This window comes from Trachemys scripta, chromosome 4 (assembly GCF_013100865.1).
Source record: "Trachemys scripta elegans isolate TJP31775 chromosome 4, CAS_Tse_1.0, whole genome shotgun sequence".
NCBI classification, from domain to species: domain Eukaryota; kingdom Metazoa; phylum Chordata; order Testudines; family Emydidae; genus Trachemys; species Trachemys scripta.
In genome coordinates this window covers 12,444,206-12,459,675 of record NC_048301.1, presented here as the reverse complement: position 1 = coordinate 12,459,675, position 15,470 = coordinate 12,444,206, and the positions used below count along the sequence as shown (strand labels likewise).

The 15,470-nt window shown below is 39.4% G+C and overlaps 1 protein-coding gene across 9 annotated transcripts in view; it reads right to left on the bottom strand.

Moving 5' to 3' along the window:
* The window catches only part of KIAA0586 (KIAA0586 ortholog), a 110,914-nt gene that overhangs the window by 49,670 nt on the left and 45,774 nt on the right, over window positions 1-15,470 (bottom strand). For all 9 annotated transcript variants that reach the window (XR_004645472.1, XM_034768459.1, XM_034768456.1 and 6 more), the window contains 2 exons: window positions 12,991-13,098; window positions 11,366-11,446 (listed from right to left, as the gene is read on the bottom strand). Coding sequence is in view for 8 of the 9 variants with exons in the window: in XM_034768459.1 (XP_034624350.1) it covers window positions 11,366-11,446; window positions 12,991-13,098 (189 nt within the window). In the remaining variant the exon portion in view is untranslated. The remainder of the gene's footprint in view (window positions 1-11,365; window positions 11,447-12,990; window positions 13,099-15,470) is intronic.

The following is a 15,470-nucleotide window of genomic DNA, read 5'->3' as shown; positions in this document are numbered from 1 at the left end:
CATTCTAAGCATAAGCAAAGCATCACCAAGCTACTTATCGTGGGTTAACCCTAAAGGGCATATAGAGCTTGCACATTACAGTAGCATCTATTATTTTTTGAAATCTAAGTGTAGGGGGCCAGGGTGGCTGCCCTCCGAACCTGAGGGTAAAGGGCCTTTCCCTCAGCCTGAGCGGGCAGGGCCAGCCCAAGCTCGCTCCACCCCCCCGGAAGGGGAGGGGTGGAACAGGAAGTATAAAGGGCGGGGCCCTTAGCTCAGTTGGGGCAGCACCAGGGAGGGAGGCAGACGCAGACTGTGGGCTGCTCCCTTCAGACCCTGCTGCCACGCCAGGGGAGGCCCTGGACCAGTGGAGACCTCACCTGGAGGACGGACTGGGGCTGCCAGGACTGCCTGCTGCCGAGTACCCAGAGGAGCTGGAGGAGCCTGAGCCTGAGGGGGAGCTGGAGCTGCCAGCAGCGGACTACCCCGACGCACCGGCGGGACCAGAGGGATTCGGACGAGCAATCGGGTAGGAAGTAGCCCAAGGACAGAGCTGCACAGTGGTGAGTCTGTATTGCGGAAGGACGCCACTGATCCAGTGGCAGGACCCTCATCCTGCCACTGTCAGGGCCCTGGGCTGGAACGCAGTGGTGTAGGGTGGGCCTGCGTTCCCCTCCCCTGCCTGAGGGGCGCGCTACTGACCTTTGCCGGCGCTCCCCTGCCTGAGGGGCGCGCTACTGACCTTTGCCGGCGCTCCCCTGCCTGAGGGGCGCGCTACTGACCTTTGCCGGCGCTCCCCTGCCTGAGGGGCGCGCTACTGACCTTTGCCGGCGCTCCCCTGCCTGAGGGGCGCGCTACTGACTCTGGCTGGCGGCCGCCCCGCCGCTAATTCCCCGCTGACGGAGGCGTGACCCAGGCCGGCCAGTGACCTCATAGCTCCCCACCGCCCCCTAACGGGTAGGTGGGTCGACGCAGATCACACTAAGAATGTAACTCATTTGTGTGTATATGTTTGCCTGCTTTAACCTTGTAAATAACACTCATTTCTTTTTCCTAGTTAATAAACCTTTAGTCAGTTTAATATAGGACTGGCTACAAGCCTTGTATTTGGTGAAAGATCTAAGGTACAACTGACCTTTGGGACTGGGAGTAACTTGAATATTGCTGTGATTTTTAGTGTAAGTGACCATCTATCACAAAGGCAGGCTTGCCTAAGTGGCAAGATAGACCACAGTGGCCAATGGGACTGTCTGTAACTCCATGTTAAGGCTTTTGTAGTGCTTGAGGAGTTCACACTTGATACTTGGTTAGTGAAATCTAAGGATAGAACACACAACCAGTTTGGGTTTTGTGCCCTGTTTCTTAACAATCTGCCCTGAGGTTGGCACTCATGCTTGTGAGCCACTCTAGACAGCTTGACATAGGGCATTTAGTGCACTGGATGAGGTACACCACATGTTGTGATAGGAATGTGTAGGATCCTTGGATCTTGAAAGGTGTGCTGTGGGGAGAATTGATCATATGGAGATAGGTCTGCAGGTTTTGCATCTGTTATGGCTCCGCTACCTATCCATCAATCTCCCTCTCGAACACACCCACACCAGTACCAACTTCCTGGACACCACCATCAACTTCAACAATAGAACTCTACAGGCAACTATATAAAAGAAACCCACTGATCACGATATCTACCTTCACAGATCTACTAATCACCCCAAACACACCAAGTAAGCTTTTATCTACAGCCAGGCACTCAAAAAACAGAGAATATGCTCCGAGGAGAAAGTCCTGGATACATACCTCAACACTCCTAAAACTGCCTTCACTCAGACAAGGACACTCCACCAAAGAAGTAGATTGCATCAAGGAATGGGCCAACAAAATGCCCTGAGAGAACCCATTTCAATACAGGAAAAATAAAACCACTGACCAAACGCCCACAGTTGTCACCTACCTTCCCACACTGGAACCCAGGCAGGGTATTGTTAAACAATTATGACTGATGCTCAATGGGGACTACCTGAACCCCCTCTTCCGGCTTTCAAACAACCCTCCCACCTCACCCTGCTCATCAGCAGAAGCAAGCTCCCCAGAGACCAGGACATACCAACTCAAAGCAGCACCAGACCCTGCCAGAACAACAGATGCAAAACCTACAGACTTATCGCCACTACTGTGGTGACCAATATTGCCCACAACACACCTTTCAAAATCCAGGGGTCCTACACACGCCTATCAACACGTGGTGTACCTCATCCAGTGCACTAAATGCCCAAACAACAACTATGTGGGTGAAACCAGACAATCACTACATACTCAAGTGAACTCACACAGAAAAATGACAAGACAAAAACACCCAATCACCCATGAGCAAACACTTTTCACAAAATGATCATTTCATATCTGATCATGCAGTCTTCATCCTCAATAGAAACCTGTGCAACACCTTCAAAAGATGACCCTGGGAACTTGGATTCATAATTCTGCTACATACCAAAAATTATTAACTTACTAAAGACTCTGGATTTATGGCTCATTACAGCAATCTGTAACCCACTTATCCTCCTTCTGTCCTAGGGGTGTTAACTGTCCAGTGCTTCTTGAATAGTCTCTTGCAACATGTGTTCCACTTATCTATTCCACTTTGTATTTAGCTGTGACACTCGAGAACCTTTCCCAGACCTGAAGAAGAGCTCTGTGTAAGCTCGAAAGCTTGCCTCTTTCACCAACAGAAGTAGGTCCAATAAAAGATATTACCTTAGCCACCTTGTCTCTCTAATATTGTGAGACCAATATAGCTACAGCAACACTCCAATTATAACTGAAGTCACTTGTAATATGCATCTCAGAAATGCTGTCCCATAGCACAGATTTTCAATCTTTTCATGGATATCCATTTTCTGCAGAATTTATGATTTAATTTAAAATAAGTTTCAGTATCACCTGGCTGTGAAGATACGGACCAAAATGTGAATTTATTGAGCACACCAGCAGGTAAACTATAGCTCTAACAGATGTGTTGTTATCTTGGAAGCTTAATGGTAATTTAAATACACACATTTATTTTTTCACTACATTTATTTGCTGAAAAGTTAGAAGGGATTTCTAAGCAATGAAATGCAAGACTAAAAAGCTTAATTTTCTGACCCTGCACCCCTTCTGTTTTTTGTTTCTTTGTGTTTTTGCACAAACCTCTACACAGAACCATGGCCAATCACACATATCATACCACACTGTAACACTTAACAGAGGCACCACGAAGGACCAGATCCTGCAACCTTCGTTTAGCATATAAAAAATTTTACTTATCCAAATAGTAAGAATCATCTGGGGTGAACACTTTTCATAAAGTGACCTCTCAGCCCTCATTTTTCAAAGGAAAGCTGCACAACACTTTCAAAAGATGAGCCTGGGAGCTTTAATTCACAGCTTTGCTAGACACTAAAAATCATGGACTGAATGGAGATACTGGATTTGCGGCTTATTACAACAATCTATAACCCACTAACAAGACCTCCAGCTGCTCAACCTGCTCCTTTCCTCCAGATCACTGAAGGGGTGTTAACGGGTCACTTCACTGTGAATGGCCCCTCGAAATATGTGTTGACTACTTATGCTAAACAATCTGTTCCACCTTGCCTTTAGCAGTGACACTCTGAGGCTATGTCTACACTAGCACTTTTGTCGGTATAACTTATGTCACTCAGGGGTGTGAAAAAAACACACCCTGAGCGACGTAAGTTACACCGACAGAAGCGCCGGTGTGGACAACACTGTATCAGTGGGAGACGCACTCCCGCCGACATAGCTACTGCCACTCGTTGGGGGTGGTTTAATTATGTCAATGGGAGAGCTCTCTCCTGTCAGCATAGAGTGGCTACACAGGAGATCTTACAGCAGTGCAGATGCATTGGTACAGATGTGCCGCTGTAAACTCTTTAGTGTAGACATCACCTGAGTAAGTTTCCCAGTCCTGAAGAACAGCTCTGTGTAAGCTTGAAAGCTTGTCTCTCACCAACAGAAGTGGTCCAATACAAAATGTTATCTAGTTCATTTGATCTCTCTAGTAAGAATTACTCACATACTTCAAGACCTGAAGGACTGACCCATAAGGTTATGTCTACACTGCAACGAAAAACCCACGGCTGGTGCAAGCCAGCTGACTCGGGCTTGCGGGGCTTGGGCTGCAGGGCTGTTTCATTGCAGTGTAGACTTCCAGGTTTGGGCTGGGGCTCGGCTCTAGGAATCTGTGAGGTGAAGGATCCCAGAACTCAGGCTAAGAGAGAAAAGGGAGCAAGCACTTCCACCCTGATATTAAGGTTTCTCCCCCAGTCTTCCACTCCACTAATTTTCAAGCCTTTTAAAATTGAAAAAGGTAATAAAGCTCCTTACTGGGTATGGGGGAGTGGGGGGGAGAAGAGAAGAATGTTCTGGGTTTTTAAAAAGATGTTTTCTTAAATAATGCATAACTTACAAAACAGACATATCAACAGGATATTCACATTTGGATTGCACCAAATAGAAATCTTACCCAAAAAATTCTATATGCACTGTTCTGTAACATTTAAAAATAATTTATTACATTTAAATTCAAATAAGGGTGCCATAGCGTCTTAAAATTACTCTGGATGACTTGTGAGTTGATAAGCAATTCATTCTATTGGGATATATGCATTCATAGCCATAATTCATTCTCACAGTGAATTTACAAATTCCTCTGTCCAGTGTTTCCTTATGCATGTTCGTTCTACTGACTGCATTAACTCTTATAAATTTTCTTTGAGGTCTCCCATTTAATATAAGCTTTTCTAAAGTGTTTAAAATGCAGACATCTGGATTAAATAAACTAAGTATATGTAATAAATCTCACATGTAACTAATAGCTTCTGGCTAAAACTTCAGCGGTTTTTCTACATTTCCAAATCATATACATAAGATTTAAAAAAAATATTTTTATTAGTATACCAATCTGAACAGGGAAGTATATATTATACTCATTTTGGGATAATACATAATCTTCACAGAAAATTAAATCCAAAAATAACGTACAGTATTTAATTATACAGACTAAACCTATTAATATGTCATCTTCCAGTCTTTCCCTGAATGATCTGTAGTTAATTCTGCATTTCACCTCCTAAGGGACCTTTGAAAATATCTATCATGACTACCAATCAAAAAAAAAAATGACAAATTAGAAGTTATTTTAGACCTAGTTGGAATATTAATCATTCTACTTTTCAAAGTATCAAGTTGAGGCCATCTCTATTTAGATCTCAAAAGTCTATTCACATAATGTTATAGAAATAAAAAATGGCAGAACTGATCAGATAAAATATGAGCACTTTGTTTTATCATTGAAAAATATATGAATAGTCTCTTATCAAAGTTCTCCAATAACGTAATCATGAATTTATTTTTTGACACTTGATTTTCAAAGGCTTTCATGGTGTAGGCCTTGGCTACATTAAACCTCCTCTTTAGCTGTACTCATCAGGATGAGTTTTTCAGTGAGAAAAACTAGATGGAACCATTTTCCCTAGGAAAATGGAGTTCCCTCTAAACTGAAATGCTTTGCAAAATCTTGCTGATTTTGCCAAAATTTCATTTAGAGGAAAAAGGAGGGGAATGTTCCGACAATGGTGAAACGTCCTGTTTCAACATTTCTGCTGGTCACACCCTCTGCTCCAGCTTGTTACCAGACCGTTCATTCCAAAGTTGTGTAAAAACTCGTAGAATAGGATTAGTAAGAATAACTTCAATGCCAACTAGCAAACTATGTACAATAGGCTAACTAGCCCACATACGGTAGGTACAAAAATTATATTTTGTCCTTGGGACAAGCAGCCATTCAGGGAAGGCAGAACTGTGAATGCGGATACTATTGAAAGGATATTATCAGGTAAGAAATTTCCCATTTTATAGCCCTGTGTCTCCCACAATACTGTTACATGTGGGAAGTAGCAAGCAGAGAACAGAACTAGGGAGGGATGAAGAAGTAGAATAAGAAGTGAAGGGAGGGCTTTTCCCATCAATTGCCAAAACAGAAAGCGACTTCTGGATCAATGCATACAGCACCTTCCTTTTGAAGGACGCTTCTGCAGAGGATAGAAAGTTCACCTTATAGTGTCTAATAAAAGGGTTAATAAAGGACCATGTTGCTGCCCTGCAGATCTCCTCAGGGGAAGAACATGGGTAGAAAGAGCCTAAAGACACCATAGATCTTCTGTTTTGATTCTGTCAAAACAGGTTCAATTTGATGCCTTGTACGCCTTGACAATGCATAATCTGATCCATCTAACCAGATATAGTTTAGATAGCTGGAGCCCTTGTCACTTCGGATGAACGGAGATGAACAAAGAAGCCAATCTTCTTGTTGAATCGGTGCACTCAATACATACCTTTAGTACTCCAAAAGCATCCAGATTATGCCACAGCTTTTCTGCAGGATGCTGTGGATTTGGATGGAATCCTACGTGGCACTTTTGACGAGAAAGATTATGAGTTCCTTCATACCACTTTGTCATTATGAACGACTCAATGAGATTTATGCATCGATAAAGCTGCCAACTTCAAGACTCATCTAGAAGTCGTGATAGCAACCAAGAAACAGGTTTTGATAGATCTGTAGAAAGGTGAGGATCCATGTAAATGGTTTAAAAGGGTGCTTTCAGCACCAGTGGTAGGTCCCATTTGGGAACGACTGGTCTGACTGCAGGTCTAACCAGTCTGACTGCTCTGAGAAATCAGAGTACTTGGATTCTCTTCCAAGGACATCAAGTAAGACGCTACTTGTGGCCAACATCTGGCTGAATACTGTAGTGTTGAACTGCCCATCAAAACTACACACAGGAAGGGAATAGCTCATATCTATCAAAATTGGGGTTGATGCTGGACTGCAGAATCTGAGTGTCCACATGGATGGGGCAGCTATACTGGTATCACTGTTAAAACTTTTTTGTGTACGTAGTCTCTAACTATTACTGTTGAGGAGAAACCTTCAAAATGAGAGCCTGAAACAACAGCTCTAGAGTGTGAACTGTCCCATTTATTTCAATGGGTGCCAACTCCTATGCTAATGAGGATACTTTGATTGTCAACATAGTTAATTATTTCACTGCTCTCCAAAGCATAAAGAAAAAGAAAGGGAGTAACTTGAAGGTTTATCTTAGCATTTCCCCAAAGTGCAAGATGCACCAAGACATAAGAAGGCAAATGCAGAAGGGTTATACATTACCACAGGTAGGCCTTTAACACGATACGCCAGGACAGCAATGGGGGCACAACACATTTCATCTTCCTCAGGACTCAACTTTCAAAAATTTGGGAACTGCTGCATTATCCAATGACAGAGTAGCTAACTAAAATTAGCATTTTAACATCTTAAGTATCTTCTGGACCTATCTTCTACCACAAGAAATCAGAGAGAAAGCAGTACTAAACGCAGAGAAAACTCATGGACCAAAGTACCAAAAAATCCTGTCCACATGAAATTGAAAAACAGGAATTTTTTTGACAAATACTTATCTTCTTAACTTCTAACAAATTGTACTTTTCATGGGAGAAAAGGGCCAGTTTTCCTGCATAACATTTTATGGACATGTCTCCATGCACATTCAAAGGAAAGCTATTACTATAAAAGAGGATTGCTTTTGATGTCTTAAATATTTCTGTCACTCCGGAGACCTGATTTTATGGTTCCACATTATTTTTGTCTTGCACATTTTTAAGAATACTATATATATGGTCATGAGCCAAACATGTGTTGCCATTGAAACATTATTTTGTTTTGTGGTTAAAATGCAAACCATTGCCAAGAACAAAAAATAAAAGCAATCCTGGAGAAAAATGAAAAATGGAGAATAACTCATATTAACATTTAAAGAATTTAGATGCTGTTAGGCCCTTTTTACTGTTATTTCTTAAATTGATTTCTTAAGTAGTTTCCCTGTTCATTTTTAAAGAATAAGCATTTGTGCAAATAGAAAAAAACTGCCCAAGTAGATTTATTAGTTCTTTTAGAGTTCTGGTCATTTTTTTAAAGAGTCATTTGCATTGCTTTGACAGAACTGGAAGATATTTTTAGATATATTGTACATTTAATACACATATTTCTGAAGTGAATATACTATAGTGGTCACAAATGGAGCTCTCTGAGTAGCTGTCAATAAGGTTATTCGCATGTTCATATATTTACAAGGTATTATTGACAGTTTTTCTTACTTTTATTTCCAAAATCCATTTTGTAATAAGAACACTATATATGCAATTCATTTTCAAGGGCTGCAACATCACCAAATGATGTATGCTCTGTCTTACTACTTGATATTAACTTACTTCATTGCTATTCTCCAGTAAGTGCACAAACAGGTAGGTCTCAAATGCTAGTACCACTATTGACTCTGAAGTGCTGTTCTTCGACGGCATGCCTTTATTTCTAAGGAGTCTAGGCACGTACAATTAAAACCCAATTCTTAAAATTAAGTTAACTCTCTTCCTTTTGTTTGTCAAAGGTCCTTTATCTATTAACAAATTACGTATTTATTTCAACAATGAAGAATAAGATTGTTCAACAAGTAGATATATATTTTTAAGTTGTTAGTAAATACAGGGGAAAGACCTTGGTATTGATACAAAAGTTATATTAATAAAATTATTGTAACTTTTTAAAAAGTTGTTACAAACTTGTTTGAACCTTTACTTAATATTAAGATATAGCTACAAAAGTGTTATTGCCAGGATGCTTGGAAATATAACAATATACATGTTTAGCTAATTATGTTACAAAATGTTAAAGCTAATCAAAGAAATTCCAGAACGTTTCCGCTTCTATCTCCCAAGGACAAGCACACATCAAGCAGAAACAAACTTTGTGAACATTTTTAGGAATAAATCTGATTGCGAAAAGAATGCAGGGTTGTGTTATCAGAGCAATAAATGTAGAGGTAAAGTGGGCCTATTTGAACCCCTCCTGTCCCTTCTTTTCAAAGAAAAAGCTATGTTTAACCCACACAAAGATTTCTAGAACTAGCCTTACTGAAACTGATTTATTTTGTAAACACACTGAAGTCTTTATTCTTTACACTTGGAGAATATTTACGGTGGGAAATGTTTTACAGAAGATACCAGTTACTTCCAAGTAACTCATGTCAACACTTAAGAGATGAAAATCTTCGTCGTTTCTCAAATATTTAAGATTGTATATGCTTCTTTCAATATGTATATTGGCAAATATTTCGTAAATGCAAGCCTGATAGTACTGTTATATAACTAGCAAAATGTTTTATGTACAAATATAGTAAGTTCACTTGATGATGGACTAATTATTAACATAAGAAGCCATTAAAGCATAGAATAATTATATTAATGGGGAATTATGGGAGTGAGCAAACCTTAATCGAATGCAGGAAGACAAGAAAATTATCATTCCAAAAAGTGTCATGTAGAGTCACCCATTTAGTCTAAAGACTTTCTAAAAGTTATTTAATTTTAAGACTGTTTTGAGAACTAAAAACTCTTACATAAAGAACAGGAGTGTTTGGACTTTTTGAATTTCATTTCCTGTCATACTATAAGAAAAACTAAAAAAAAATCTCAAAAAATGGACTGAATAAAAGAGTTAAAACTTTAAAAGTTATCTGAATCTATTCTTCAATGGCCTTTGTTCTTTTTTTGTGGCAGAAATGTCCCATATTCATTAACAGCTGCATATTCAGGATGTGAAAGAGTCACCTAGGCCAACCCCAAAGGCATGAAGCCAGTCAAAGAATGACAGCAACCAACCTGAATCTAAACAAGAATGAAAGAGGTGTGTTTTCCCTACGATTTCATGAAAATAAGGAGAAGGATATAAAAGACATTGAAGTGAGCACCCCCTCACAACCACCCTCTGCTACTCTGCTTAGACAGCAAGCACTCCACAACTCACCCAACCCATCTCTACAAGCAAACTGCCATAAACAGTTAAGAAAAAAAGAGAAGACTCAAGAAGAAATCAACCCAAGGAAATCTCCCCAAGACATCAATGTGGATTGGTGAGAGGAAGTTAACTAAAACACTGCCAAGAGATTAGATTTAAAACTCTTGTAATGCTTTCGTTGGATTACTGAAATGCTGTTGTCTTTTAAATTACAAACAGTTTTTCCTATTAATCATCAAATGGTTATACCATGTATTTCTGGAGAAGAAAACAGGTTAAACATTGGTAAACAGAAAAATAATTAGTTTTAATTGGATTTAAGATTCCTAATATAGATTAATTTGCCTGTCTCAAGATAGTTCCTTAAATGCCTTCTTCTAAGTAACTGATTTAAATATTTTCTTTGGTTTCATAGGCTATAGTAAAGATAAACAGCCAGTTTATAATTGGTAATTTATTAATAACCAACAAGTCCACTTGCCTTGAAACAAATATACTTTTTTGCTCACCTATAAACATTCATAGTTATCGAAGGCTATATTAAAGAATGCATTCACAATAATTTTAAACAATATACTTTGGTCTTAACTTTACCAAGAGAAAAGAACACCTCAGAGTTGTTCATTCTCAAGGGTGTTAATCTCAGTTAAAAGCTCTTCGCAGAGAGACGTACAGAAGAGATTATAACAGAAATAAGCAGTTTATCATTTTGGTTTGGTCATTTGTGTTGTTTAATGTTTTCTTTTCCTTTCTTTAGTAATAAAATAGCCAGGGTTATTAATTATGATTTTGCTTGGTCTTGATCACACCCAAGCAAGTAGCTCCCAACCAAGATACACACATTTGCAATAACTGCCAAAGATCATGCAAATCTCGAACTGGACTATTCAATCATATGAGACATTGCAAACCATTTACATGATAGGCTATAATTCCCACCCTCTCTCACAGACAAAAGGATGGCAACTATGATCACAGTGTCTCCTAGCATATGTAAAAGAAACACTGTGACTAAATAATGGGAGCCATATCCCTGAGTTAGCAGAAAGAGAAACAATAAGTAAGAGAATAGGAGTACTTGTGGCACCTTAGAGACTAACAAATTTATTAGAGCATAAGCTTTCGTGGACTACAGCCCACTTCTTCGGATGCATTTGTTAGTCTCTAAGGTGCCACAAGTACTCCTATTCTTTTTGCGGATACAGACTAACACGGCTGCTACTCTGAAATAAGTAAGAGCTGGCCTACCATTGCTTGTTTCTCTAAACCAAATGTTTTTAGTCATTTAAAAACAAAATTACTTGAACAATTTAAAACCACCCCTTTCAATCTCACATAAAGCTACACTACACAAGAGGCATATTTTTTTTTATAAAGTACAATTTTTAATGCTGTATTTCATATTGAGGAACAGAACAGAATTGAATATAAAAGTCAAAGGCAGGGACATCTTTGGGATGTAATTACCTGAATGACATCAGTAACATCAACAAAATTAGTTCCTGGGAACTTCAGATCTTCCTCCTCATACTGAGTTTGTTCTGGACCCTTATAAAAGGTAGACAAAAACATACATATCTTAAATTAAAAGGTATAACTGTAGAAAAACTTTATACTGAGAATATGATCAAGCTACAGTGACCATCTTAGATCTTAAACAACAACAACCATGCAAATTTTTTTATCCTAACAGTTAGAGGGATTTCTCTATAGACCAGGAAGAGGACTGGATGGTATCCATTAGGCAATTCAGTAAAATGAATGCTAGCACTCCTTGGACTTGGCTGTAGGATTTAATAGAATATCTCTGCTTCAGAATCTCAGGACAACATTATTTTTATAACTATCAAACTTTTTTTTGAAATACACAAGAGAGGGATAAATGACTGCAAAGCGAATCACTCAGTCTGGAAATATCTAAATTAAGGTTCCCCAAAGCAACCTTAACTCTACTTCCTTGTGCATAATCATTACAAACTAGTTTTTAATTACATGATCACAAGCTCTTTTTTGGGGGTGGGGGTGGTTGATTGGGGGAAGGGCAGAACCCTGCCTCATTCAGTGTAGAATGAGAATGACGAACGAGTTGTGTAGTGAATGAGGCAGGGGTCTGCAGGAACATCACCTCATGCAATGAGGAGCCTGGTTGGTGTGCAGTGAATGAAGCAGACACACACATGCTGAACAGCTAAGGAAAAAAGAAATATTGAACAGTTGCCTCATTCCATTCACATAGTTCAGCCTGTGCACTGAATGAGGCTGAGGTCCTGTGGAAGAAACAATATGTGATCTTGTCATCAGATGCTTCAGTTTGCAACCTTAACATTCTTTGGATAGTTTTCTGCCTGGAATTCACACATAATCTTCATTACTTCCTAAATGCTCTATGACAACTCTGAAAAGGGACATGGGTAAAATCATGATTCACAGATCTGAAGGCCAGAAGGGGCCATTGTGATCATCTAGTCTGACCTGCACCATACAGGCCATAGCACCTCACCAGGTAGTTAGTGGCTTGCCTATGTTGCTGTATAAGGGAGCTCAAGGCACCTCCTTACTGCCTTGCACAGCTACCTTGTATTGTTGGTCTGTGCGCAGGGTGGTGAGACGATCCACAGGGCCACTATTCCCCACCCAAGGCAAGCGGACAGGGAATGGACATAGAGGGTGCTAGGAGTGGGTGAAGCCTTCTCTCCTCCACGTGCCAGCTAATACAGCTGAGCCTGCATGGATGGAGAAGCAATGTGCTACTGGTATGGGCCAACAGCAGATTACTTCCTCTCCCCCATCCCCAAAAGAGTCACTATTCTTTCCCTATGCTGTTCCTGGGGTGGGCACAGCTATGCACCACTCCCTACCCAGGGACGGAAGGAAATTAACGATCTACACCTTGTTAAAGATTTTGTTTCAAATAAATAAAACCCCACCCATATTAGAAGTCACAATTTAGTTCTCTTTTCTGTTTACTAGTGGGCCTACTTACTTTAACAAAGAAGGAATACTACATTAGCTCATTTGATAGTAATTAAACATTAACGTATTAATATCTACTTATCAAACTAACACCAATTCTTAGGCATTTAGACCAATACCTGAATCCGACTGCTGACAGGAGGAAGTGCTGCTTCAGAGCTTGTAGAAGCCTGGTTTATACTCACACTGTCATTTGAAATACTGTCAATATCTACATTCGGTAATACCTAAAATGGAAAACACCACAAGTCCAAAATCGAAGTCTGTATTAATTAAAATTTCCTCTGTTCAAACTGTTCATAAGAACATGGAATGGCTCCCCATTACCATGCCTGCACCTGATCAGGACTGGATTTTACAGACAGATTTAACATAATAAACAAGCTAAGAACATTCCCCCAGGAGTACTTCCTTCTCTTTTTTTTTTTCTGTTATCTTACTTTTCCTGCTCTCCATTTCATTTGAGTTCTTCAGTTTTGTTATCTATAACAGATTGTTAACACCCTGGGACCTTGTCATCTTGTATGTTTTAATTGCCAAACACATGTACGGTAATTGTACATAATAAAGACACCACCCCAATTCACATCAATTATTCAGAATTCTGTGATTGATTGACTCATGGGTCATTTATGTTGCCTTATAAGCTACTGTGTAGTTAAGTGTACTTTTAAGTAATAAGCAGTAACTATTAATTTTGTAATAGACACATTGTAATAGATGTACAATCTTTGTACAATACAGTTAGAAGAAGAATTAGAGTGGTTATGTTCTTTGCAGTGACAAAGATTTTTCAACAGGTACACAAATGCATCAAAAGGAAATGTAAGTACTAGCTTAAATCTTTGACAAAAGCCTCATCACTTGGAACATTTAAAACTAAACTGGACAAACACCAAAAAACATGTGTTGATGAGAAAAGTGGTGCACTGGCAGAGGGATAGACTACATGTTCTATATGGGATTTTTTATTTAAATCTCCTACTTCTATTATTCAAAAGTTATATTTAAAGGGGTGAGGGGAGAGAGGGGGAATACTGACAGCATATCTTCTGATTCAGTTTGATTCTCCAATGAACACAAAATACTGAATTTTTGATAAAACATTCGTTTCCATTTCTATGACAACAGACTCATATCACAAACATGGGATTAGGACTTCAGTGGTTGACTGGTCTGAAGGGAAACTGAGTTGCAAGGAAACTCATATTTAAACAAAAAATTTAAATGGCAAAGCATTCAGCCAAGTAAATTGTTATTGTTTTAAATAAATTAAACTCTCATTTTTGAGTTTCCTCCAGCATTAAAGTCTCCCTTGACACAAGGAATATACTTGCAGATATGTTCTTTTTCCAAACAACTCTATTCTGGTTAAATAATAAAAATGATTGTAAAAAAATTCAAAACAATTAAGCACAGGATGACTGATTTTTGGTTTACACTACACCATATGGTGTTAACATTAAGAAAAAAGGCATCCACCAATGCCAAATCATTCACATAGAATCACAGAACTGTAGGACTGGAAAAGACCACAATAGTCCATCTAATCCAGTCCCCTGCACTCAAGGCAAGACTAATTATTATCTAGACCATTCCTGACTGGTGTTTGTCTAACTTGTTCTTAAAAACCTCTGATGACAGAGATTCCACAACCTCCCTGGGCAATTTGTTTCAGTGCTTAACTACCCTGACAGTTAGGAAGTTTTTCCTAACGTCCAACCTAAACCTCCCTTGCTGCAATGTAAGCCCATTGCTTCTTGTCCTATCCTCCTTGTAACAACCTTTTATGTATTTGAAAACGGTTATCATGTCCCCTCTGTGTACTCTTCCCCACACTAAACAAACCCATGTTTTAAAATCTTTCCTCATAGGTCATGTTTTCTAGACCTTTAATCGTGTTCTTCCTCTGGACTTTCTCCAATTTGTCCACATCGTTCCTAAAACATGGCACCCAGAATTGGACACAACACACGTCACTGAGGCCTTATCAGCATGGTGTAGAGTGGAAGAACTATTTATTCTGTCTTGCTTACAAACACTTCTGCTAATACATCCCAGAATGATGTTTGCTTTTTGGCAACAGTGTTACACTGTTCACTCATATTCAGCTTGTGATCCACTACAACCCCCAGATTCCTTCCTAGGCAGTCATTTCCCATTTTGTATGTGTGTGATTGTTCCTTCTTAAATGGAGTACTTTGACTTTGTCCTTACTGAATTTCATCCTATTTACTTTAGACCATTTCTCCAGTTTATCTAGATCATTTTGAATTTTAATCCTATACTCCAACGCACTGGTAATCCCTCTCAGCTTGGTATGGCCACAAACTTTACAAGTGTACTCTCTATGCCTTTATCTAAATCATTTATGAAGATATTGAACAAAACTGGACCCAGAACCAATCCCTGTGGGACTCCACTTGATATGCCTTGACAGCTTGACTGTAAACCACTGATACATACCCTCTGGGAATGGTTTTCCAACCAGTTATGCACCCACCTTACAGTAGAACCATGTGGGCTATATTTCCCTAGTTTGTTTATGAGACGGTCATACGAGATAGTATCAAAACCCTTACTAAAGTCAAGATATATC